The sequence below is a fragment of the Lissotriton helveticus genome, chromosome 9 (assembly GCF_964261635.1).
Source record: "Lissotriton helveticus chromosome 9, aLisHel1.1, whole genome shotgun sequence".
Classification (NCBI taxonomy): Eukaryota; Metazoa; Chordata; class Amphibia; order Caudata; family Salamandridae; genus Lissotriton; species Lissotriton helveticus.
In genome coordinates this window covers 23,542,338-23,570,120 of record NC_136070.1, presented here as the reverse complement: position 1 = coordinate 23,570,120, position 27,783 = coordinate 23,542,338, and the positions used below count along the sequence as shown (strand labels likewise).

Below are 27,783 nucleotides of genomic sequence, written 5' to 3'. Positions count from 1 at the left end.
TCTTGCAGGGGCGGGCTTCAATGAATCCTGATGGGGTTGTGTTATGATACTGCTTGATTTACTCCATTGATATTTCGATGACATGATTACTGGTATTGAACTGTTGATATTTACAAGAGGAAATGTTCATAACTGCTTCTTGAAATGTTAGCCCATGGTTTATGAAAGTACCCCCTTAGCCTGCTGAAGAGTATAATGCAACAGGCTGTGTTATTGGATGTTTTGCTCACCTGATGAGAATGCCTAATGTACCGCTTTAATGAGATGCTAATGAAATGCTAATGCCCGAATTGCTTTGATCTGAAGCCTATATAAAAGACATCGATTTTCAATCACAAATACTGGTGTGGTCTCCATTATTGCGCCCACTTATTGCCTCAGTGGATGAGTGTGTTGAGTAGCTGCTTTACACGTAAGCCCCTGGCTGCCTTCCTGCTCGAGCCAAGCTACCCCCCCGGAGAACTGGTGGTCCCAGTTCTTACAGGCAGTCAGAGGCGAAAGACCCCAACCACAAACCAAGGCATTGTGTGTTTATTTTATAACATTCATTTCACAAAAATTAATAGAAACGTTTGCAAATAGTATAAAAATATTCAAGTAAAAAACAATTATTATCATAGAAGGTATTGGCTGGAAGAAAATTGGCACGAGAGGCAGTGATGCAAACCGAACCCCCAGAGGAAGATTTAAAAAATGCTGAGGTGCACTGCCATGCAGGGAAGCGTAAACTGTGGGCGAGGCAGATGCCGTCGCACTGAGATGACGAGTGAGGTACCCTGAAGATGGGGGTCTGCTGAGATGACGAGTGAGGTACCCTGAAGATGGGGTCTGCTGAGATGACAAGTGAGGTACCCTGAAGATGGGGTCTGCTGAGATGACAAGTGAGGTACCCTGAAGATGGGGTCTGCTGAGATGACAAGTGAGGTACCCTGAAGATGGGGTCTGCTGAGATGACGAGTGAGGTACCCTGAAGATGGGGTCTGCTGAGATGACAAGTGAGGTACCCTGAAGATGGGGTCTGCTGAGATGACGAGTGAGGTACCCTGAAGATGGGGTCTGCTGAGATGACAAGTGAGGTACCCTGAAGATGGGGTCTGCTGAGATGACAAGTGAGGTACCCTGAAGATGGGGTCTGCTGAGATGACGAGTGAGGTACCCTGAAGATGGGGTCTGCTGAGATGACGAGTGAGGTAAACTGAAGATGGGGTCTGCTGAGGTGACGAGTGTGGTACCCTGAAGATGGGGTCTGCTGAGGTGACGAGTGTGGTACCCTGAAGATTGGGTCTGCTGAGGTGACGAGTGTGGTACCCTGAAGATGGGGTCTGCTGAGATCAGTGCTCTCCCTCACTGCACTGGCAGCCTTTGTTGGGGGCTAGGAGATTTGCCAATGCTGTCTCTCATAAGGAAGGAATATCCCAGTCTATGCCAGTGGGTGGAACCCCTTGCATACGGTCTCCAGGGGTATGTAAGGGTGGCAGTGTGTAAGAAGCTGGAAGTGTGTTTCGTGGGGTGCTGAATCCAGCTATCTGCCTGCCCAAGTGTACGCGGAGACCCTGCTGTGTGCCCGACCCCCGACTAAAGGGCATATTCCCCAGTGTAATCCAAGATTGCCGTGTTGTCAACAGTCAGGATTGTGGGCGCAGGGCTCAAATTCAACATGATTCGCCCTCTTAACAAGGCAAAGCAGGAGGAGTGTCCTTCAAGAGGCTACTCAGAAACTGGACAGAGGATCTCGATGGCCAGCAAGAGAACCCATAACCTTCAACACAGTTCCCGTACCACTGTCCCGACTGAACCCTGCGGATTACCTTCAAAACAACACTACGGTCATAGAGTGCGGCCCCCAAGTCATAAACTCTAAAATTATAGAGACCAAGGAGATAGCAACAATATTCAATGTGCTTTTAAATAGTCCTGGCTCCTTCCCTCCTGGGCTGCTTCCACACGGGCATTTATGTGTGTAACAAGAAAAGATGATGGACAGAACGCTGAACATTGTCAAACAGTCACCCCCAGTCAAAGATCTAGGGTAAATCCATTGTTCTTTTGCTCACCATGCCACCCCAGTTTGGACCCAGCCATATGCAAATCAGTCCAGACCCTGCACTCCATGGAAACAAGAGGACAGGTCCTCTCAGGACTGGACAAAAAGCATCCAGGGACCGGGTATGCGCCCGTATGGCCAGTAGGTCCCTCCCGCTGACAGTCTGTACCTTGGATAATGTCAAGTCTGGGGCTGCAGGGTTCTTGCAAGCCTTCCGACAGCTTCGGCATCAACTCATGGAGTCGTTACAGACGGTGCCACCTTTGAGGTTGTTCCGATCAGTCCCACCTCCTGCTGATCCCCTGCGGTTGGCTCGAACTGCTCAGGTTCTTACACCCTGTACCTGTAAGTGGCTGCATTACTTCTGGGTCAAACAGTTCAGGTTTTGGCAACCCTTGTATTATACAACAGCCTCTGCCCAGGTAATGATGAGGTCTTCTGTGGACAGCAACCTTGGACCAGGCAAGAGAACTGCTGTAGTGTACCAACGCCTACTCCCTCTGCCGAGGCAGCGGTGTACATCGTGAAATCACATTTTAAAACCCAAACCGCTTGTGGAGGGACTGCCTTGGACTTTGGACATCTATTTTCCATTAAGGCACTGGTCCTGCCAATGACCGAGCTCCTTTTCCATAATACGTCATAGATTTGCTCTAGAATGCGCCATTTTTCTCCACAGTTGTAAAGTGCTCAGTGAACGGTCTCTTGGAGAAGGCGCTCACATCTGTACCGAAAGACTGTGTCAAGCACTTGCAATAGAGCTCCTCTCCAGACTCATTATTAGAAGGAAACGTGCAAGGTGCAGAGGGGCCTTCAGGCATGGCCAGTGTCTTTACTCCAAGCCACTCCTCATATAGGAAAGTCCCAAACTTGCTCTTGAGTGAGTTGACACCAGGCAAGACTGGCCCTCTGGAAGCAGGACAGCTGGCCGAGTGGTCAACTTGAGCCATCTTCTCCTAGAGGCCTGGCTTTCGTCCCAGATGCTGCAGTAAAGGAAAAAGAAACACGTGGTTATACAAGAGAACTGAAGTCCTGCGTGCCAGTTGTGGACATGAAGGGGTGAAATAAATCAGACAGAGAAATACAAAGTGTTTAAAAAAATACAATACAATCACTAACAAACTAGCTAGTGGGGGCAAATGAAGTGTTTTTCAACTGCCAGTACACTGCATTCTGGGAAAGCGGGTCAGACAATCCTCCTTAAAGTGACAGTAAAGCCTGCCAAACTGTGATGCAATTTACTCGCTTTTTCCCCTTGTATTTTGCGGCAAAAGCAAATTATATTGGTGCATTTTCTAAGATATGAAATAAAGAAAACACGCCTTAATATACTGAAAAAAGTTCTCTTTAGGATGTGTTCCATGGAGGAGGAGCCGTTAACGGCTTGTGAATACAATTAATGCATCTATGAAGAAGAGCTGTGATTGAGAGTGGTTCCACAAGGGGCTCGTATGTTTTGCAACAGGGGCCGTTCCACAAGAGTCACTAGAGAGGTGTCCCCTTACCTTGTAACTCGAAAGACTTCTTCGAAGAAAAACAACTTGCACACATCCGGACCCAACACTAGACGTCAGGAGTGTGCAAAGCACGTGTATCTACAGCAAACATGCCTTGAACAGGGGTGTTACAACTCTGGCTATACCAGAGACACACAGGTCCTGAGGTTCAGCTCCGGACATTCAGTGTTGCCTAAACGTGTGACCACGCCTCCAAAAGCACTGACGCCCAGTGTCATTGTGCGGTTACATCCTGCGAGCAGAGGTGGTTATAAAAAGGCAGGAGGATGAACTACCCATAGTGCTGGGCCACGTGGACTATCGGTAGATCATTCTTTTATAGGTCAGTGGCTCTCTGGAACCGCGGAACACTACACTCAAGTGATGAAAGACCTACGAATAAGGGCCTACTGTCGAAGATCGACTTCACAACCTGTCCCGGTAATGGCTCCTGTTAAGACCCGAGGGCCCGATTCACAGAACTAACTTAAGACAAAATACTACCATTTTGGTATTCACAGAAGTTAAGACTCCTAAATGCCTTCTGTGAATACCGAAAGTCTTAAAGTTAGGATTTTTCTCAGTTTAGGAGTAGTAAAGTTAGGAATCCTAACTTTAGGCCTCCTCTCAGTTTAGCAGTAGTAAATGTAGGAATCCTAACTTTAGGACTCCTAAATGCCTTCTGTGAATACCAAAATGGTAGTAAGCTTAAGATTGTGTCTTAAGTTATTTCTGTGAATCTGGCCCTGAGAGTTGGTCCAACTTTCTTTATTTTTAGTACAGCATCATCAAGATGCCGGAATGAGAAGCAGCCATGGACTCTTGGGCGCCAGATCATCTAGGATTCTGCTAAACGACTCCTTTGGAGTCGATTCTTATTTCTGTGCTTTTCCTTTCTTGTCCTCTTCATCAGTGCCACGATTCTTCTGGGCACTTGGTGCACTTAGGATCATTTCATTGATTTGCGTCTATGGGACGAACTGTGGCATGCATGCTTAATTCGAGGGATGGTACAAAAGGGGGTGGTGATGGACGGAGCATCTGAACCAATCAAACACTCACACCCAGTCAAAAGATCTAGGTTTAATCCATCACCGTTCTTTAGCCCACTCTGCCACCCCGGTTCAGACATGGCCATATGCAAATCAGTCTGACCCTGTGCCTCATGGGAACAGTCCAGCCCGAACTGCCAAGCCGTGCCTTCCCTGGACCGGAAACAAGCTTCCGAGGACCGGTTTCTGGCATTCCAGCTGTCTTCAGCCCGGCTTGCTTGAATCCAGTGGCAAAGTGAGCAAGGGACTCACGTCTGAGCATACCCTGCCAACTTATGGCGGCCAAAAGCGATACAAAAGGAAGGCACAGGGTAAGACTGATTTGCATATGGCCATGTCTGAACTGGGGTGGCAGAGTGGGCTAAAGAACGGTGATAGATTAAACCCAGATCAGTTAACTGGGGGTGAGTGTTTAATTTGCTCAAATGCTCCGTCCATCATCCCCTTTTGTATCGCTTAATTCGAGGGATGGGATGAAAGGTTCTCACCATTTAAGTTCTTGAACTTCTCTCTCGCTTCAGCTCGCTCTTCGGCATCGAAGTACCAGACCGTCATGGCGTACCTGGGGGCAGAAAGAAGACCAGGAGATTACAGAAAGATCTACTGCAGAGAAGGCACTGGAACAAGTGTGGTGGTGGAAGCAACCAATCAGGGAGCGCTCTACTTTAACTCCAACATTCATCAAATCCATGGACTCAAATTTACAGAAGAAAACAGTCTTGAAATAGTGAAGCAATCCTTTTTTAGTTAGAATTAGAAACCCATAGAGCCAAAGTGTGTTGTTCAAAGGTATTTCTTCAGGGCAATAAACGAACAGCCGAATTCATGTATTACAAACAATTTGCCCATTCATAAAAAGCACAATTCGCCAAGTGAGCTTGAATAAGTAATCATATGAATGGTGGCTTGTACCCGTTGTGCCCCTAACAAACACGGCATTGTTAGTGTTCAAAACATGGGTGCAACTAACACGTGAGGGGGTGCACGTGGGCAGAGCAGTGCACTGGCTGACCTGTCAGTCATCCCAGTACTGGATGGGGTTGATGCCGGTGAGGGAGAGATGGACTGCGAGAGCAGTCTGTGAACCCAATGTTGGAATATCAGGGGGCACTGTGGGTGGGACATTAGGGCAGTGGAAAAGCTGAATGTAATTCTATTACTGAAACAGCAGGGGGTGCTGTGGGTGGGACAGAGGTGCACTGGCTGAGCTGTGATCCTAGTACTGGAGAGCAAAACACACAAGATGATGGACGGAATGTTGCACAATGGCAAAACATTCACCCCCAGTCACAAATCTGGGTTTAATCCATCATTATTTTGCTCACCAAGCCACCCCAGTTCAGACATGGCCATATGCAAATCAGTCTTGACCCTGTGCCTCATGGGAACAGTCCAGCCCGAACTGCCAAGCCATGTCTAACCTGGACCGGAATCAAGCATCCTAGGACCGGTTTCTGCCTATCAGCCGTCATCAACCAGGATAGCTTGACTCCAGTGGCGTAGTGAGCACGGGACCCACGTCTGGGCATACCCGTCCCACCACCCCCTTTTGTACCACCTAGTACTGGAGAAGCAGACGGTGCTGCGAGCCGGACAGAGGTACACTGGCTGAGCTGCACTCACCTGGTGGAGTAGGAAGGCTGCACTTCGTGCGGATTCCGTCGGTCGGACCAAAAGAGGAGCAACCGGTCAAACAGCGGCTCGATGTCCACCACGTAGGACCTCCCTTCGGGGAATATTCGCAGCACCCCGCCGTCAACCTGTGTGGAACAAAGGGCTGGGTTACAGCATGTCCTGGGGGAGCAACAACAGATGGGTACATATCTCAGAGTGCTCTGTGTTGGAGGTCTCTATGGTAACCCAATGTCTCATGTAATACAAGAATGTCTGCCAATTCCCGAGAAGGGTCACATGTACAAGGGGTGCCTTGTCTCACCGATGGCCCCTACACACTGTGTCTCACCTTGGCTCTCATGGAGGTCTCTCCATAGCCTGCAGCCTGTCTCATTCAAGGACGCCTGGCTGTCTCCCCAGTGCCTTGAGATTTCAGGGGTGCTTGCTCTCGTTAGTGTTCCTGATTATCAGGGATGTCACTGGGCCCTATGAGCCCCATGCCTCAGGGATGCTTGTATTGTGCCACAGATGTTTCTTGGGTCTCTCACCCAGACTCTGGAGCACTTGCCTTGTGTTGTTTAGGCCCTCATCTTCCATCTCTGGGACCCCTGCACCCCTGTGTCTGTAGGCCCCCCAGCTCTTGTCCCAGGTCACCCCTTGACCTGCACCCTGCGTGTCTGGGACTCACCCTCTGTTGTGTCGCCTCCCATCAAGCACACAAAAGGTGGTGACAAGAAGGCTTGCAATAAACCCAACCACTGGCACTCGCTCGGTGGCCTTCTAACCCCTAGATACATCGCTCACCATGCCACCTCAGCTTGGACCCAGCCAGATGCGAATCAGTCCTGACCGAGGTCCAATAAGAACAGTCCATCCCGAACTGCTAGGCCAGGTCGTCTCCGACCCGGAACACTAGCACGCCAGGACAGGTTTTTCCCTGATTGGGGTTAGTAAGTCGGGTGTATATTGGTTCCAGTGGCACAGTGAGCACAGGACCCACATCTGGGCACACCCATGCCACTTAGGGCGGTACATCAGATACACAAAAGGTGATGGAAGGAATGCTTGCAATAAGTCTAACCACAGGCAATTGCTCAGGGTAGCATTCTAACTAACCCTGGGCGAAGCACTACGCTACGCTTGCGTAGTTTGCAAAGTTTGCGCAACTTCGCACTACGCGAGCTGCACGTAGCACAGTGCGAACACGCGTAGCGCAGCGTAGCGGTAATTTTTTGCTTGTTCGCGGTCCTCAACATCATGTTCGCGACCGCGAGCAAGCAAAATGAAATCCCGGCGAGACTCAACGCGGGTAGGTCAGGTTTCTCATTGCGAGTGGTCGTGCATGCTCGCGACCGCTCGCAATGAGAAACTACCAGTTCGCATTGAGAAAGCTGCCGCTCAAGTAAAAATCTACTCGAGCGGCAGAAGACTACAGCTCGCACTGTGCAAGATGCCGTTTTAAATGATTGCACAATGCCGGTTGCTGGTTCGCATTGAGCAATCATTGAAAATGCATCTTGCACAGTGCGAACATGCTACTACGCAGCTCGCGTAGTGCTACGTGAAGTTCGCGAAGTGCACTTCGCGTAGCGCTACTTCGCGAACTACGCCCACCCTTAATTCTAACCCATTGTTCTTCTGCCCACCATGCCACCTCGGTTTGGACTCGGCCACATTCAAACCAGCATTGACTATGGCCCAATGGGAACAGTCCAGCCCGTACTGCCAGCTCGTCCCTGAACCAAAACATAAGCGACCTAAGACCTGCTTTGGCCTGATTGGGGCTCGTCAGTCGGGTGTAGCTTGATTCCAGTGACACGCCAGGGCATATCCTTGCCACTCAGGGCGGTACATCAAACAAACAGAAGATGATGGGTCAAAGCTTGCGATAACTCCAACCACTGGTAATCGCTCAGGGTAGCATCCCAACCCGTCGTTCCTCCCACCCATCTTGTGTCCCCGGGCCTCCACCTGTGTAACGTGGACCCCGCACACTTCGTCCCTGGTCCCCATACTCCGTCCCTGGGTCCTGTACCCTGCGGCCCAAGGCCCACGTCATACCTTCGAGTCCCAGTTCTTGTTGAGGTAGTATATGCAGGTGACACAGCGCCCATCCCCGTTCGGGTTGTCCACGTGCCGCACGTACCCGGCTCCATTGCCAGGGTAACAGGCCACCATCGCCTACAGAGGGGGAAAGAAAGGGCTAGGATTAGCCAAACTGAGGCATGTGAAACACAATTGTATTGATGTATTTAATTTGCAAGGTCAGAGGCTTTAGAGAGCTTTACAAAACAATAAGTATTCTATAAAGAATCACAATCGTCAGGCACGGGGCATCATTTGATGGACAGACGAGAGGCAGCATGTCACAACAGGCGAGTCGTAGCATGTCATGACAGGCAAGGGGCAGCACGTCACGACAGGCAAGGGGCAGCACGTCACGACATGCGAGGGGCAGCACGTCACGACATGCGATGGGCAGCACGTCACGACATGCGATGGGCAGCACGTCACGACATGCGCGGGGCCGCACGTCACGACAGGCGCGGGGACGCAAGTCACGACATGCGAGGGGCAGCACGTCACGACATGCGAGGGGCAGCACGTCACGACATGCGAGGGGCAGCACGTCACGACAGGTGAGGGGCAGCACGTCACGACAGGGAGGGGCAGCACGTCACGACAGGGAGGGGCAGCACGTCACGACATGCGAGGGGCAGCACGTCACGACATGCGAGGGGCAGCACGTCACGACATGCGAGGGGCAGCACGTCACCACATGCGTGGGGCAGCACGTCACCACATGCGTGGGGCAGCACGTCACCACATGCGAGGGGCAGCACGTCACCACATGCGAGGGGCAGCACGTCACGACAGGAGAGGGGCAGCACGTCACGACAGGCGAGGGGCAGCACGTCACGACAGGCGAGGGGCAGCACGTCACGACAGGCGAGGGGCAGCACGTCACGACAGGCGAGGGGCAGCACGTCACGACAGGCGAGGGGCAGCACGTCACGACAGGCGTGGGGCAGCACGTCACCACATGCGAGGGGCAGCACGTCACGACAGGCGAGGGGCAGCACGTCACGACAGGCGAGGGGCAGCACGTCACGACAGGCGAGGGGCAGCACGTCACGACAGGTGAGGGGCAGCATGGACAGTCAGGACAGATGAGGAACATCAGGACAGGCGAGGAGTATCAAGTCAGGACAGACGAGGGGCATTAGGACAGGCAAGGGGTATCAAGTCAGGACAGACGAGGGGCATTAGGACAGGCGAGGGGTATCAAGTCAGGACAGATGAGGGGCATCAGGACAGGCAAGGGGTATCAAGTCAGGACAGACGAGGGGCATTAGGACAGGCGAGGGGTATCAAGTCAGGACAGGTGAGGTGGATAAGGACAGGTGAGGAGTATCATGTCAGGACAGGCAAGGGGCATTAGGACAGGCAAGGGGTATCAAGTCAGGACAGATGAGGGGCATTATGCATGATGCTACTGCACGAGGGGGCTCGCCCTCAGAACAGAAACCCGTAGACCGACCCTCAGCGGGGGGCTGAAATGGAGGCACTAGAGACCGAAATATTCTGGGGATGCACAAGGGGTAGGTGGAATATACTGTAAGTAGCCTTATAAACTGGGGTGTGTGTCCATCTGCGAAGTTACCAACTATGGGGTCCCAGTTCTGTAAACGCATTTTGTTTGCAAGATTTCACATAAGCCGACTGGAACACACAAGAGCTCAGGATCAAGAAATGCAACTGCAAAGGTCTAGAGATGATGGTGCGCCAGCAAAGACCCTCCAGACCGGCTCACCTTCAAATCAGCCCTCAACAACTACCATCAACGCCTAAAAGACACGAAAAAACATGCACTGGCAGACCGCATTGAAGCCTCCTCCAACCACAGCAAGGAACTCTTCAGCATCATCCGAGTTCTCCTGTCAGTCAGCCACAGAGAACACTATCCCCCATCCCAGGAACTCTACTTCCACAACAAGATCTCCACCATCTACTGTAACTTCAAACCCCAACCCACCGGCCTCTACAGCCTCTTCACGTCGATTGACTCCACCCATAATCCTCTGCTCACCCCTTGGGAACAGCTCACCACACAGAGCGTCACGGCCATCATGAATTCCTTCCACTCTGGAGCACCCACGGACCCCTGCGCCCACCACTTCTTCAACCGCGGAAGCAAGGAAATCAGCAGCAAACTCCCTCCCATCCTCAATGCATCCTTCCACCTTCCCCGAGCAATGAAAACAAGCAGAGTTCAGACCCCTCCCCAAGAAACTCTCCACTGGCCCCAGCAAACTAAAGAACTAGCGCCCTATCTCTCTGCTTCTTATTCCTGACAAAGTCCTTGAAAAGGCCATCGACCGACAGCTCACCCAACACCTGGAGAACAACCATGTGCTGGATACCTTGCAGACAGACTTCTGAGCAAACCACAGCATCGAGCTAGACCTGATCGCTGCCACCGGCATCGGAAGCCTCCTCGACCAAGGAGACACAGCGCCCGTGTTCCTCCTCGACCTCTCAACAGCATTAGTAATCGTATCCCACCAAACCCTCATCAAGGGACTGCGCCACATCGAGATTCATGGAGATGCCCTCAACTGGATCGCAACCTCTCACAGGACGGACCCAGAGAACCCGAATACCACCCTTCACATCGGAACCCAAGAGCATTATCTGCGGCATCCGGCAAGGTTCATCCCTCAGCCCCACCCTGTTAAACAGCTACACGACGCCCCTGGCAGGCATCGTCAGAACCCACGGCCTCAACATCATTTCCTATGCAGACGACACCCAGCTCATTCTCTCGCTCGCAGAAGACTCCGTCACAACTGTATATCGACCGTTGCCGACTGAAGGACATCTGTCTGAAACTCAACACGGAGAAGACCAAGGTGCCGGTCTTTGGAAACAACGTCTCCCCGTGGAGCGACACCTGGCGACCAGCCGAACTTGGACTCACACTGACAGACCACGTCCGCATCCTCGGCTTCATCCTGGACAGCAAAAGCACCACAAAACGCCACATCAACGTGGTTGCCTCCGCCGGCTTCCACACCATGTGCATGCTGCGAAAGACCTTCAGATGGATCCCTGTCGACACCAGGAAAACAGTCACTGAAGCCCTAGACACCAGCCAGCTCGACTACGGCGATACACTCTACGCAGTAATCACCTCCCAGCTCCTAAGGAGACTCCAGACGACTCAAAACCCAACTGACTCAACCTCCCCAAACGGAACCATATCACCCCCCACGGCAGGACACTCCACTGGCTCCCCGTACTCAACCTCCCCAAACGCACCCACATCACGCCCCACCGCAGGACACTCCACTGGCTCCCCATACTCAACCTCCCCAAACGCACCCATATCACGCCCCACCGCAGGACACTCCACTGGCTCCCCGTACTGAACCTCCCCAAACGGACCCACACCCCCCCCCCACCGCAGGACACTCCACTGGCTCCCCGTACTCAACCTCCCCAAACGCACCCACATCACGCCCCACCGGAGGACACCCCACTGGCTCCCCGTACTCAACCTCCCCAAACGCACCCACATCACGCCCCACCGCAGGACACTCCACTGGCTCCCCGTACTCAACCTCCCCAAACGGACCCACACCACCCCCCACCGCAGGACACTCCACTGGCTCCCCGTACTCAACCTCCCCAAACGCACCACATCACGCCCCACCGGAGGACACCCCACTGGCTCCCCGTACTCAACCTCCCCAAACGCACCCACATCACGCCCCACCGCAGGACACTCCACTGGCTCCCCGTACTCAACCTCCCCAAACGGACCCACACCACCCCCCACCGCAGGACACTCCACTGGCTCCCCGTACTCAACCTCCCCAAACGCACCCACATCACGCCCCACCGCAGGACACTCCATTGGCTCCCCGTACTCAACCTCCCCAAACGCACCCACATCACGCCCCACCGCAGGACACTCCACTGGCTCCCCGTACTCAACCTCCCCAAACGCACCCACATCACCCCCACCGCAGGACACTCCACTGGCTCCCCGTACTCAACCTCCCCAAACGCACCCACATCACGCCCCACCGCAGGACACTCCACTGGCTCCCCGTACTGAACCTCCCCAAACGCACCCACATCACGCCCCACCGCAGGACACTCCACTGGCTCCCCGTACTCAACCTCCCCAAACGCACCCACATCACGCCCCACCGCAGGACACTCCATTGGCTCCCCGTACTCAACCTCCCCAAACGCACCCACATCACCCCCACCGCAGGACAGTCCACTGGCTCCCCGTACTCAACCTCCCCAAACGCACCCACATCACCCCCACCGCAGGACACTCCACTGGCTCCCCGTACTCAACCTCCCCAAACGCACCCACATCACGCCCCACCGCAGGACACTCCACTGGCTCCCCGTACTGAACCTCCCCAAACGCACCCACATCACGCCCCACCGCAGGACACTCCACTGGCTCCCCGTACTCAACCTCCCCAAACGCACCCACATCACGCCCCACCGCAGGACACTCCATTGGCTCCCCGTACTCAACCTCCCCAAACGCACCCACATCACCCCCACCGCAGGACAGTCCACTGGCTCCCCGTACAGAAAAGATGCCAATTCAAGATGTAGACACATGCCTACAAGGCCCTCCATGACCTAGAACCTCAATGCCGGGTGGATGCATTCGTCCACAGAGCTCCGTGCCCCCACCGTAGGTGAAGGCACGTGCAGGGGTCCCCTAGGCACGTGCAGGGGTCCCCTAGGCACGTGCAGGGATCCCCTGGGCACGTGCAGGGGTCCTCGAGGCACGTGCAGGGGTCCCCGAGGCACGTCCAGGGGTCCCCTAGGCACGTGCAAGGGTCCCCTGGGCACGTGCAGGGGTTCCCTAGGCACGTGCAGGGGTCCCCTGGGCACGTGCAAGGGTCCCCTGGGCCCCGGCTCGGGTTCGTGAGGGCGGGTGGGCTGGGTTCCTTGCACTAATAGTGAGTTCCGGCCCCGAGCCGGGGCTCTCTGCGCGTCTGGGACCGGAGCCAAAGGGCTTGGAAGAGGCGGGGAGCCCCACCCCCCACCCCTCATCCGAGCCAACACCACCACACAGTGTCACTCCCGGGCTAAGAGCGGTCACGAACGCACAAGCACGCGCGCACGTGCACCCAGCGCAGGAACAAGGGGGCCCCAGATTAAAAGGGGGGGGGGGGGCACTTCACTGCTTGGGTTTAGGAACCACCCAGTGGAAGCATGCGTTGATATTAAGAAGTGCACATGTTCGAACCGTAAAGTGAATGAGATGGAAACGTGTCTTCGCTGTAGAAGCCCAGGCTTCTTCACGGAGGGGCCACAGCAGGTGGGGCCCCCCCTCATCTCAGAGACTTCAGGGGGCCCTGCGGGCTCGTGCCCTGCTGGAAGTGCTGCAAACAGCACGGAGGCGCTGCTGCGCTCATGTTATCACACTCGGAAGGATGAAAGGCGGACCCGTGCCCTGCTGGGCGTGCTGCAAACAGCACGGAGGCGCTGCTGCGCTCATGTTATCACCCTCTGAAGGATGAAAGGCGGACCCGTGCCCTGCTGGAAGTGCTGCAAACAGCACGGAGGCGCTGCTGCGCTCATGTTATCACACTCGGAAGGATGAAAGGCGGACCCGTGCCCTGCCAGAGGTGCTGCAAACAGCACGGAGGCGCTGCTGCGCTCATGTTATCACACTCGGAAGGATGAACGGCGGACCCGTGCCCTGCTGGGCGTGCTGCAAACAGCACGGAGGCGCTGCTGCGCTCATGTTATCACCCTCTGAAGGATGAAAGGCGGACCCGTGCCCTGCTGGAAGTGCTGCAAACAGCACGGAGGCGCTGCTGCGCTCATGTTATCACACTCGGAAGGATGAAAGGCGGACCCGTGCCCTGCTGGGCGTGCTGCAAACAGCCTGGAGGCGCTGCTGCGCTCATGTTATCACACTCGGAAGGATGAAAGGCGGACCCGTGCCCTGCTGGGCGTGCTGCAAACAGCCTGGAGGCGCTGCTGCGCTCATGTTATCACCCTCGGAAGGATGAAAGGCGGACCCGTGCCCTGCTGGAAGTGCTGCAAACAGCACGGAGGCGCTGCTGCGCTCATGTTATCACACTCGGAAGGATGAAAGGCGGACCCGTGCCCTGCTGGGCGTGCTGCATACAGTATGGAGGCGCTGCTGCGCTCATGTTATCACCCTCGGAAGGATGAAAGGCGGACCCGTGCCCTGCTGGGCGTGTTGCATACAGTATGGAGGCGCTGCTGTGCTCATGTTATCACCCTCGGAAGGATGAAAGGCGGACCCTCGGGTCACACCGACAGACGTGTTAGTGCAGTGAGCTCTCTCGCAGGATGCAGGCTCGCACGTGCGTGCACGCTCCCGCCGACACTCGTGCACGCGCTCTGAGCACGTGCACCTGCCACTCCTCTGAAGAGGAGCTGGGGCCACAGGGTGCTCGGGGCCCCCACTCCTTGGCAAGGACACTTCAGGCCATTTCATGCCATCTGGGGCACTTTGAGGCCACGAGGCGGCTGCCTACAGTGTCCTGGACGTGTCATGGGCCCTGCGTGCGGCTAGCACCTGTGACTAACACACGCACACACCAAAACATACACTCACACAAACAGGCACACACTAGGAAATACACTCACTCACACACACTAAGACAAACTCACACAATCACACACACACAGACATACACTCACACACTGTGTCCTGTGTGCATCGTCCGTCTGCAGTGTCCCGTCTGCAATGTCCCGTCTGCAGTGTCCTGTGTGCATCGTCCGTCTGCAGTGTCCCGTCTGCAGTGTCCCGAGTGCAGTGTCCCGAGTGCAGTGTCCCGAGTGCAGTGTCCCGAGTGCAGTGTCCCGAGTGCAGTGTCCCGAGTGCAGTGTCCCGAGTGCAGTGTCCCGAGTGCAGTGTCCCGAGTGCAGTGTCCCGTCTGCAATGTCCCGTCTGCAATGTCCCGTCTGCAGTGTCCTGTGTGCATCGTCCGTCTGCAGTGTCCTGTCTGCAGTGTCCCGAGTGCAGTGTCCCGAGTGCAGTGTCCCGAGTGCAGTGTCCCGAGTGCAGTGTCCCGAGTGCAGTGTCCCGTCTGCAGTGTCCCGTCTGCAGTGTCCCGTCTGCACCGCCCGTGTGCAGTGTCCCGAGTGCAGTGTCCTGTGTGCATCGTCCGTCTGCAGTGTCCCGTCTGCAATGTCCCGTCTGCAATGTCCCGTGTGCAGTGTCCTGTGTGCATCGTCCGTCTGCAGTGTCCCGTCTGCAGTGTCCCGTGTGCAGTGTCCCGAGTGCAGTGTCCCGAGTGCAGTGTCCCGAGTGCAGTGTCCCGAGTGCAGTGTCCCGTCTGCAGTGTCCCGTCTGCACCGCCCGTGTGCAGTGTCCCGAGTGCAGTGTCCCGTGTGCAGTGTCCCGTGTGCAGTGTCCCATGTGCAGTGTCACTGTGGACAGGGGTTTATTTAAGTGGGATGAAGAAATGAGAGCCCGATAGGGACCCCTCTTAGCATCTGCGTTTAAGAACTGTCGGTGCTGAGCACCGGCAGGACCCGGCCCACTTAAAGTCCTGCATTCCGAAACCACCCCTACTACCTGCTGCTTCTCCGGCCTGGGAGGTACACGCGGGCACGTCCATGTGTGCTAGAGACAGACTCACGCCAACCCCCTGCTGAGAGGAGGCAGGGCCCCTCCTTCAGCAGCTGCTCCCCACACCTGGGTAGCGCGGGGGTGCACAGGGGCCACGGCCCTATTCAGACCCCCCCCCCCCCTAGACGAGACAGAGCCCCCCCCCAGCATGCACGGGGGTGCACAGGGGCCACGGTCCCACGCATAGCCCCCCCCCCCCTAGAGGAGACAGAGCCCCCCCAGCATGCACGGGGGTGCACAGGGGCCACGGTCCCACGCATAGCCCCCCCCCCCTTAGAGGAGACAGAGCCCCCCCAGCAACTCCTCCAGCATGCCCGGGGGCCACGGTCCCACGCATAGCCCCCCCTCCCACCATGCCCGGGGGCACGGTCCCACGCATAGCCCCCCTCCCACCATGCCCGGGGGCACGTCCGCCTGGCGATCCTCTCCTCTGCGGTCACGGGGCCTCCGAGGCCTGGTGACCACGAGGAGGAAGAAGAAACCACAGCTCAATGCACAAGCGAGGGCCCCCCGGGGGGGCGAGGCCCAGGAGACGTGCACAGCTGCACACGAGGGAGGGGCTGCGTGCACCAGCCAGAGAGGACAAAGGAGGGGCTGACTGACTGCACAGGGTGCCCCCCCCTGTGCACTCGAGACAGGGTCAAGGAGGGGCTGACTGACTGCACAGGGTGCCCCCCCCTGTGCACTCGAGACAGGGTCAAGGAGAGGCAGGCTGACTGCACAGGGTGCCCCCCCCCCCCTGTGCACTTGAGACAGGGTCAAGGAGGGGCTGACTGACTGCACAGGGTGCCCCCCCCTGTGCACTCGAGACAGGGTCAAGGAGAGGCAGGCTGACTGCACAGGGTGCCCCCCCTGTGCACTTGAGACAGGGTCAAGGAGGGGCTGACTGACTGCACAGGGTGCCCCCCCCCCTATGCACTTGAGACAGGGTCAAGGAGGGGCTGACTGACTGCACAGGGTGCCCCCCCCCCTATGCACTTGAGACAGGGTCAAGGAGGGGCTGACTGACTGCACAGGGTGCCCCCCCCCCTATGCACTTGAGACAGGGTCAAGGAGGGGCAGGCTGACTGCACAGGGTGCCCCCCCCTGTGCACTTGAGACAGGGTCAAGGAGGGGCTGACTGACTGCACAGGGTGCCCCCCCCCCTGTGCACTCGAGACAGGGTCAAGGAGGGGCTGACTGACTGCACAGGGTGCCCCCCCCGTGCACTCGAGACAGGGTCAAGGAGAGGCAGGCTGACTGCACAGGGTGCCCCCGCCTGTGCACTTGAGACAGGGTCAAGGAGGGGCTGACTGACTGCACAGGGTGCCCCCCCCTGTGCACTCGAGACAGGGTCAAGGAGGGGCTGACTGACTGCACAGGGTGCCCCCCCCTGTGCACTCGAGACAGGGTCAAGGAGAGGCAGGCTGACTGCACAGGGTGCCCCCCCCTGTGCACTTGAGACAGGGTCAAGGAGGGGCTGACTGACTGCACAGGGTGCCCCCCCCTGTGCACTCGAGACAGGGTCAAGGAGAGGCAGGCTGACTGCACAGGGTGCCCCCCCCTGTGCACTTGAGACAGGGTCAAGGAGGGGCTGACTGACTGCACAGGGTGCCCCCCCCCCTATGCACTTGAGACAGGGTCAAGGAGGGGCTGACTGACTGCACAGGGTGCCCCCCCCCCTATGCACTTGAGACAGGGTCAAGGAGGGGCAGGCTGACTGCACAGGGTGCCCCCCCCCTGTGCACTTGAGACAGGGTCAAGGAGGGGCTGACTGACTGCACAGGGTGCCCCCCCCTGTGCACTCGAGACAGGGTCAAGGAGGGGCTGACTGACTGCACAGGGTGCCCCCCCCTGTGCACTCGAGACAGGGTCAAGGAGAGGCAGGCTGACTGCACAGGGTGCCCCCCCCCCTGTGCACTTGAGACAGGGTCAAGGAGGGGCTGACTGACTGCACAGGGTGCCCCCCCCTGTGCACTCGAGACAGGGTCAAGGAGGGGCTGACTGACTGCACAGGGTGCCCCCCCCTGTGCACTCGAGACAGGGTCAAGGAGAGGCAGGCTGACTGCACAGGGTGCCCCCCCCCTGTCCACTTGAGACAGGGTCAAGGAGGGGCTGACTGACTGCACAGGGTGCCCCCCCCTGTGCACTCGAGACAGGGTCAAGGAGAGGCAGGCTGATTGCACAGGGTGCCCCCCCCTGTGCACTTGAGACAGGGTCAAGGAGGGGCTGACTGACTGCACAGGGTGCCCCCCCCCCCCTGTGCACTCGAGACAGGGTCAAGGAGGGGCTGACTGACTGCACAGGGTGCCCCCCCCTGTGCACTCGAGACAGGGTCAAGGAGAGGCAGGCTGACTGCACAGGGTGCCCCCCCTGTGCACTTGAGACAGGGTCAAGGAGGGGCTGACTGACTGCACAGGGTGCCCCCCCCCCTATGCACTTGAGACAGGGTCAAGGAGGGGCAGGCTGACTGCACAGGGTGCCCCCCCCCTGTGCACTTGAGACAGGGTCAAGGAGGGGCTGACTGACTGCACAGGGTGCCCCCCCCTGTGCACTCGAGACAGGGTCAAGGAGGGGCTGACTGACTGCACAGGGTGCCCCCCCCTGTGCACTCGAGACAGGGTCAAGGAGAGGCAGGCTGACTGCACAGGGTGCCCCCCCCCCTGTGCACTTGAGACAGGGTCAAGGAGGGGCTGACTGACTGCACAGGGTGCCCCCCCCTGTGCACTCGAGACAGGGTCAAGGAGGGGCTGACTGACTGCACAGGGTGCCCCCCCCTGTGCACTCGAGACAGGGTCAAGGAGAGGCAGGCTGACTGCACAGGGTGCCCCCCCCCTGTCCACTTGAGACAGGGTCAAGGAGGGGCTGACTGACTGCACAGGGTGCCCCCCCCTGTGCACTCGAGACAGGGTCAAGGAGAGGCAGGCTGATTGCACAGGGTGCCCCCCCCTGTGCACTTGAGACAGGGTCAAGGAGGGGCTGACTGACTGCACAGGGTGCCCCCCCCCCCCTGTGCACTCGAGACAGGGTCAAGGAGGGGCTGACTGACTGCACAGGGTGCCCCCCCCTGTGCACTCGAGACAGGGTCAAGGAGAGGCAGGCTGACTGCACAGGGTGCCCCCCCTGTGCACTTGAGACAGGGTCAAGGAGGGGCTGACTGACTGCACAGGGTGCCCCCCCTGTGCACTCGAGACAGGGTCAAGGAGAGGCAGGCTGACTGCACAGGGTGCCCCCCCCTGTGCACTTGAGACAGGGTCAAGGAGGGGCTGACTGACTGCACAGGGTGCCCCCCCCCTGTGCACTCGAGACAGGGTCAAGGAGAGGCAGGCTGACTGCACAGGGTGCCCCCCCCCTGTGCACTTGAGACAGGGTCAAGGAGAGGCAGGCTGACTGCACAGGGTGCCCCCCCCCTGTGCACTTGAGACACGGTCAAGGAGGGGCTGACTGACTGCACAGGGTGCCCCCCCCCTATGCACTTGAGACAGGGTCAAGGAGAGGCAGGCTGACTGCACAGGGTGCCCCCCCCCCTGTGCACTTGAGACAGGGTCAAGGAGAGGCAGGCTGACTGCACAGGGTGCCCCCCCCCCCTGTGCACTTGAGACACGGTCAAGGAGGGGCTGACTGACTGCACAGGGTGCCCCCCCCCTATGCACTTGAGACAGGGTCAATGGAGAGGCAGGTTGACTGACTGCACAGGGTGCCCCCCCCCTGTGCACTAGTGACCGGGTCAAGGAGAGGCAGGCTGACTGACTGACTGCACAGGGTGCCCACCCCCCCTGTGCACTAGAGACAGGGTCAATGGAGAGGCAGGCTGACTGACTGCACAGGGTGCCCCCCCCCCCCTGTGCACTAGTGACCGGGTCAAGGAGAGGCAGGCTGACTGACTGACTGCACAGGGTGCCCACCCCCCCTGTGCACTAGAGACAGGGTCAAGGAGAGGCAGGCTGACTGACTGCACAGGGTGCACCCCCCCCGCCTGTGCACTGGTTATTTGGAGGAAGACTTCCCACTACTGAAAATTTCTACCTCACATGACCATGGAAGTGCCTTCCCAGTGTATGCCTGTGGTTGGTGTGTCTGCCTGTTTGTAGTGTTCTCCATGTACTTGTGTTTGGTGCCCTTTTGTAACATGCACACACCACTTTGCCCTGGTAACACACGGTTTGCTACCTCTCACATGTTCTACCTTTGTTACCTGCACAAGTGCCACCTTTGCCTACGTAACGCTTGTTTTTGTGCCTGAGTGTCTAGCACCTATTGCAGTATTATACCTCTAATTATACTTTGTTTTCTCTTGTAACCGCACACTTGTCACTTTTCCTCTTGTGCACTTTTTACTACCTCATGTATTTTGATTGCTCACAATTGTCACTATTACCTTATGTAACGTAACGTATGCTTTTGTAATCTGTTAATGTGTAATGTTTCTCATTATGTTTCATTTCTGTTCCTATTGTGAAGCGCTCTGACGCCTTCGGGTAAAGTCCGCGCTATATAAAAATGCATAAATAAATAAATAAATAAACTGGAGACAGGGTGACCTCCGTGCACCAGCGACAGGTTCTAGGCTGGGCTGGTTGCACCGGGTGCCCGCTGTGCACTAGGGACAGGTTCTGGCTGCATCTGTGCTTCTGCATAAGGCTCCGAGTCTAAGGGGCCAGGGTCGATTCTGGTCAGATTACTCTCGTGCAATGGTGCCAGGCTGCGAGGGGGCTGCCACTGCCCTACCCGGCCCACTCGTGCTCCTGGGTGTGTGGACTCTCTCTACACTGCAGGATAGGACGCCTGGTGGCAGCTATGGGCTACGGTAGCCCCAGCCCCCCCCCACTACCCCAGAGATGGAAGGCTCAGGAGGGCCCGGGCTGGTGGCAGGGGTCTCACAAGGACTGGTTCTGGGGAGTGCGGCCTTCCTGCCCCAGGGATTGAGGGTGGGGATGTGGGGGTCCTGGCCAACCGTTTGCTGGTTCCAGCCTCCGTAATTCAGTGAGTGGCTAAGGGGGGTATGCGGGGGGGCATTGCCTGGGTAAGGGTGGGTGTGCGGGGGGCACAGCGTGGCTAAGGGGGTATGCAAGGGGCATAGCGTGACTAAGGGTGTATGCGGGGGGCATAGCGTGAGAGTGACCAGAGGAAAGCACACAGCTGCGCGCCTCGCTCCAACCAAGGGCTGGGCGGAGAAGGACATCCGGCCTCCCCACTTCCACACCACCCCTGGTTTATATCAGGAAATAAGATTATAAAACGAAAAATATATAAAACACAGAAACACCCGGCCCCTGGGAGGAAGCAACCTGCGAAGGTACAGCACACAACCCCAGGGCACTTCACCACTTAAAACACACAACTACACAAGTTCAAGGACTGCACCACCAACGATACACCCGAGGGAAGACGACAACTAACCACACAATCGAGGCAAGGCAACCACACAATCCATGAACCTCTCCCACCAATACAACCCAAGGAAGACAACCACCAACCACACAATCCATGAACCTCTACTACCAATACAGCCCAAGGAAGACAACCACAAACCACACAATCCATGAACCTTTACCACCAATACAACCCAAGGAAGACAACCACAAACCACACAATCCATGAACCTTTACCACCAATACAACCCAAGGAAGACAACCACAAACCACACAATCCATGAACCTCTTCCACCAATACAACCCAAGGAAGACAACCACAAACCACACAATCCATGAACCTTTACCACCAATACAACCCAAGGAAGACAACCACAAACCACACAATCCATGAACCTCTTCCACCAATACAGCCCAAGGAAGACAACCACAAACCACACAATCCATGAACCTTTACCACCAATACAACCCAAGGAAGACAACCACCAACCACAAAATCCATGAACCTCTTCCACCAATACAGCCCAAGGAAGACAACCACAAACCACACAATCCATGAACCTCTACTACCAATACAACCCAAGGAAGACAACCACAAACCACACAATCCATGAACCTCTACCACCAATACAACCCAAGGAAGACAACCACAAACCACACAATCCATGAACCTCTACCACCAATACAGCCCAAGGAAGACAACCACAAACCACACAATCCATGAACCTCTACCACCAATACAACCCAAGGAAGACAACCACAAACCACACAATCCATGAACCTCTTCCACCAATACAGCCCAAGGAAGACAACCACAAACCACACAATCCATGAACCTCTACTACCAATACAGCCCAAGGAAGACAACCACAAACCACACAATCCATGAACCTCTACCACCAATACAACTCAAGGAAGACAACCACAAACCACACCATCTAATAAAGACAACCACAAAATACACAATCCATGAAAAACAACCACCAGACATACAACCCAGGACTCACAATAGCTAACGAATAACCACACAATCCAAGGAAGACAACCAGCACTAACCACACAATCCAGGACTCACAACAACTAACCACACAATCGAGGCAAGGAAACCACACAATCCATGAACCTCTCCCACCAATACAACCCAAGGAAGACAACCACCAACCACAAAATCCATGAACCTCTACTACCAATACAGCCCAAGGAAGACAACCACTAACCACACAATCCAGGACTCACAACCACACAATCCATGAACCTCTACCACCAATACAACCAAAGGAAGACAACCACCAGACATACAACCCAGGACTCACAATCACTAATGACTAACCACACAATCCAGGGAAGACAACCACTACCCACACAAACCATGAAGCTAGACCAGCAATAAAATCGAATGAAAACAACATCTAACCACACAACCCTAGGTGTTAAACAATGACTGCAGAGCCCTCCAGCAGGTCTGACCCGAGGGTGTGTTCTGTGGGGGGGTATGGGGTCCTTGCTATGAGATTCAGGTGTTACAATGACTGCAGGACACCTCCACCAGGTCTGACCCGAGGTGCTGTGTGATCAGCATGAGGCATTTCTTTGAGTTTCCAGATGTTATTCACTGGCTGGGCGCCATCACCCCGATAGAGGGGGTTGTTCGTTAGCTCACAGGACCACACACAGACCCCCGGTCCTTGCGTCAAACATTACAATCAGAAGTAAAGAACAGAGCCTTTAGTGAGGAGAAATGCGTGTTCCAGGTTTGAACGCACCGGAGCCATCTGTGGCACAGCCCTTCGGTTCACTCGTCCCCACGATTGGTAAAACACACCAGGCCCTGAACACACTGCTGGCATGAGACGCAGCACTGCTCTGACTTTACTACTATTTTTAAAGTTAAATGTTATCGAATTAACACTATTTGACACATTAGCACAAACACATGCTCATAAATATCGCTTTCTCTGCAATGGTGGTCTGAATCGGCTCCTCACTGTCAGCTGCACATGACGCGCAAGGCCTCGGAAGTGACATTACTGCAAACTCTCACCTATCATTCAAATGAATGTCATTGCAAGGCGACGACCACTGTAGTAACTTCAGAAGAAATCCAATGACACTCCAAATTCAATATGTAGATTTATTCATAACCGGACCCAGGACCAGTACATCCCAGATGAAGTGTTAATCCTTGAATGATGCATACTTACAACATTCACAAACAAGGTATTCTTAATCTAGAACATAACAAGTTTGAACATTCCTTAAAGTACCAGAACAGCTTACCTTTATTACATATTACAACCACCCTCCAAAGTTAGGAAGGAAGTCGATTTCATGGGAGCGGGTTAAATGTCCAATGCCAATGACGTCTTGTACTCCTTAGTTGGCATGGAGGGTGTCACCCTGTGCCCCCCCACCCGACATCCTCCAGACCGGGGTGTGAGGCAGGCGGCACAGCTCAAAACACCCTACATTCTTCCCTACGTGCCCATTACTGGAAGTTACTATATTATTGTTGTGTGGTCCTGAAGAAGGTGATGGGTGAGATCATATACCTGGGCCGAAACGTACATGACCTCTTGTTGGAAAACAGATCCCAGCCCGCAACACCACAGCGGATAATAATCCAACCTGTATTTGTGCTGTTGCTTGCGCTCATGTATGTGTTGTTTGCTGGGACGTTAGTATGATTGCTTCTTATGGTAGTGTTTGAGTCTGAATGGATGTTAGAGTGATAGAATCGGTTATGAAGGTAGTTCTTTTGCAATGGTGATACTTTGCTTTTATAGAAATGGAAACAATCTCTCTCTTTCTTTCTTTGACATAACAGTCATGTCACAATACATGGAAAGAACTGATGAAATGTATTTGTAGACTTTTCTAATATGTTCTGCTGTTTTTCAACAAAAACATATAGAATATGAGATATTTTGGAAAACAAATATAATAAATCTGATCTCATGAAAAACGATGTCTATGTAATAAATGACTACAAATGTAACAGAACAAATAGTATTTAGTAAGTATATGAGAAAAAATATAGGTCAAGTGGGTGTTCTCTTCTTTAGAGGCCACCATTCATGCAGGACATCTAGAATAAGGGGCTACCTCTGACAGAAGATCTGGAGTAGGGGCTACAACAGACAGAAGATCTAGATTAGGGGGCTACCACTGACACAGAAGGTCTAACAAACAGGATAGAGTAAGGGGCTTCAGCTGACAGAAGATACAAGATGGTGTGTGCATTGATGCAGGACATCTAAAGGAGGGTGGCTTCAGCTGGAAGACAAGCTTGGCTGGGGGCATCCTTTCATACATGACTAGAAGGGGGCATCACATGACACAAAGCTGGCGTGAGTATGAGGATTTTGTGGACATCATCTAGACTAGAGACTTGAATTGACATGGACGAGCAAGAGCTGTAGACGTTTCCTGGCCTGGAGCGAGCTAGTGTAGAGGGGTCTTCTTAACAGAACCTGGAGGTAGGCCCACCTTTCACCAAGAGTAAAAGCAGGAGCATTTATAACACAGAGGCTAGATAAGGGCCCCCCTGACACAAACAAGCCAGGCTGCGAGTCTTCTACTGACAGTAAAGCCAGATATGGGGTGTCTAGTGGCAGGAGCTACAGCAGACTGAATCTTTTGACACTTACCTTGGAGCGCTCCTTGACGTAGTACCGTCCCAGCCGGTTTCCGCACAATACGATGAGGCGATCTATGACGGACAGAAGGTAGCCCATGGCCTCGCACCCCTCCTCAGTACCGGTGACCCAAGCTATCTGGTCTCCACGGAGGTGGCTCCGAACAGTGCCCTGGTGTTGGCCGGCCAGCTGCCCATTCTTCAACGCCCCACCAATGTGCAGGCGCGTCACCTGCTCCAGGACACAGTCCCCAACCACCTCACCCAAGAAGTGGTCCAGGTAGCAGAAGCCAACATCGTGCAGGCGGGGAACAATGTGCTCGAGGGCCAAGTGCTCGAGGCCTAGCGTGGAGATGTGTCGCAGAGGCATGCTTGGGGCGATCTGACCTGGTGTGGAAAGGACACCCCAGGAAGGACAGAAGGGAGTCAGAAGACTGTGGAATGATGGACTTGGGCCAAAGGATGGGATGAAGTGACAGGCCCTTGGGCGGACAACCATGGGCAAGAGGCCGGCCTGGAGGGGCCTGCGCCTACACTGAGTGGTCTGCAGATGATCTATGCTGCCGCCTCGCCCCTCTGCTGGCTCTGTCGGTGCTCACAGACGCCCCCTGTACACTTGCATCTCACTGCAGTCGCTGCTGATGGAGATCTCTCCTCTGTGGAGCACACCTTTCGTGCTTCTGCTGATGGAGGGCCCCTCTCTGCTCCTGGATGTCGCCCCCTATGCTGACCTCTCTCTTGCAGCCTCACTGACCTAGGGAGGGGGCCTCTCAGTAATGGACCTCACCTTCTGCAGTCTTTGCAGTCTGTGGTCTTGACCGTCTCCCCTTTGAGTGTTAGCCTCTCCCCTGCAGTCTCTCTTGCCTGTGACCTGGGAGGTCTCCACGCAGTGACGGCCTCTCTTGTCTGTGCTGCTGGATGTCTCTCCCTTATGCTGACCTCTCTCTTGCAGCCTCACTGCCCTAGGGAGGTGGCCTCTCAGTAGTGAACCTCACCTTCTGCAGTCTTTGCAGTCTGTGGTCTTGATCTCCCCTTTGAGTGTTAGCCTCTCCCCTGCAGTCTCTCTTGCCTGTGAGCTGGGAGGTCTCCACGCAGTGACGGCCTCTCTTGTCTGTGCTGCTGGATGTCTCTTCCCCGTGTTCAAGCCTCTCTCTCTCTTGCAGCCTCACTGCTCCTGGCAGTTGATGCCTCAGTAATGCATCTCACCTTCTGCAGTCTCAGCTGCTGGGGCTCTCTCTTGCAATGCTGGCCTTTTCACTCTCTGCAGGGTACCCTCTTGTGTGTGCCACCCTTCATGTAGGATGGCCTCTCTCTTGTAGTTCCTCTACTGTGGGCTGTTCTCTCAGTAAAGGATCTCACCTTCTGTGGTCTGTGCTCTCTGAGGAGCTGCTGCTGTCTCCACTGGTGAGCTGGCCTCTCTCTGGGGCCTCTCCTGTCTGTGCTCCTGGATGTCTCCCCCTTGTGCTGACCTCTCTCCTGCAGCCTCACTGCCCTAGGGAGGGGGCCTCTCAGTAATGGACCTCACCTTCTGCAGTCTTTGCAGTCTGTGGTCTTGACCATCTCCCCTTTGAGTGTTGGCCTCTCCTCGGCAGTCTCTCTTGTCTGTGCTGCTGGATGTCTCTTCCCCGTGTTCAAGCCTCTCTCTCTCTTGCAGCCTCACTGCTCCTGGCAGTTGATGCCTCAGTAATGCATCTCACCTTCTGCAGTCTCAGCTGCTGGACCTCTTCTTTTAGTGCTGGTCTCCCTCCTGCAGTCTCTGTTGCATCTGAGCTGGGGGGTCTCCACTCAGTGGCAGTCTCTCCTGTCTGTGCTGCTGGGTGTCTCTCTAGTGCTGGTCTCCCTCTTGCAGTCTCTCTTGCCTGTGAGGTCTGCACTCAGGGAGGATGGCCTCTGCTGTCTGTGCTGCTGGGTGTCTCTCTGCTGCACTCTATGTTGCATCTGAGCTGGGAGGTCTCCACTCAGTGGCAGTCTCTCCTGCCTGTGCTGCTGGATGGGTCTTTCCCTTGCTCTCTCTTGCCCTGGGAGGTCTTCACTCAGTGGCAGTTTGTGCTGCTGGATGTCTCTTTAGAGTGCTGTCTCTGTTGCTCTCCCTCTGAGCTGGGAGGTCTCCACTCAGTGGCAGTCTCTCCTGCCTGTGCTGCTGGATGGGTCTTTCCCTTGCTCTCTCTTGCCCTGGGAGGTCTTCACTCAGTGGCAGTTTGTGCTGCTGGATGTCTCTTTAGAGTGCTGTCTCTGTTGCTCTCCCTCTGAGCTGGGAGGTCTCCACTCAGTGGCAGTCTCTCCTGCCTGTGCTGCTGGATGGGTCTTTCCCTTGCTCTCTCTTGCCCTGGGAGGTCTTCACTCAGTGGCAGTTTGTGCTGCTGGATGTCTCTTTAGAGTGCTGTCTCTGTTGCTCTCCCTCTGAGCTGGGAGGTCTCCACTCAGTGGCAGTCTCTCCTGCCTATGGTGCTGGATGTCTCTTTCCCTTGCACTCTCTCTTGCCCTGGGAGGTCTCCACTCAGTGGCAGTTTGTGCTGCTGGATGTCTCTTTAGAGTGCTGCTCTCTGCTGCTCTCCCTCTGAGCTGCAGTCTCTGCTGGGCTGTGCAGCTGCACCTGTGTGCTCTCTGGCCCCAGCTCCCCTCGGTGCTACGTGCCGCCGGCGGGGCTCCCGCGCTTAAATACCGCCGGTGCTACGTGCATTATGTGCTTCCCTCTGACAGGGAACACCGCAGGGCGGAGCCCCAAGGGACCCGGGCAGCCAATCAGCGGCCTGCGGGGGCGGGGCCTCGCCTGGCTGCGCCACTCCCGCCAGGGGTCTCTGCCAGATGCGCACGTGCGAGCGTACACACCCAGAGCAGCGCCCATTGGCCGACGTGTGGTTGACAGGATACCGCGTCGCGAGGGCGTGGACTCCGCCATTGAACGCTGCTCCCGCCGCATGTCCGCACAGGGGA

General features: G+C 55.5%; 1 protein-coding gene across 1 annotated transcript; it reads right to left on the bottom strand.

Moving 5' to 3' along the window:
- Positions 1 to 516: 516 nt before the first annotated feature.
- EGLN3 (egl-9 family hypoxia inducible factor 3) lies at positions 517 to 27,572 on the bottom strand. Its single transcript, XM_078659387.1, has 8 exons — positions 26,891 to 27,572; positions 25,996 to 26,823; positions 24,863 to 25,556; positions 8,268 to 8,387; positions 6,216 to 6,352; positions 5,081 to 5,154; positions 1,309 to 3,027; positions 517 to 1,157 (listed from the first exon to the last, which is right to left on the bottom strand). Exons 3-7 carry the CDS (start codon positions 25,346 to 25,348, stop codon positions 2,981 to 2,983), a joined length of 864 nt encoding a protein of 287 aa, XP_078515513.1. The 5' UTR covers positions 25,349 to 25,556; positions 25,996 to 26,823; positions 26,891 to 27,572; the 3' UTR covers positions 517 to 1,157; positions 1,309 to 2,980.
- Positions 27,573 to 27,783: the final 211 nt, after the last annotated feature.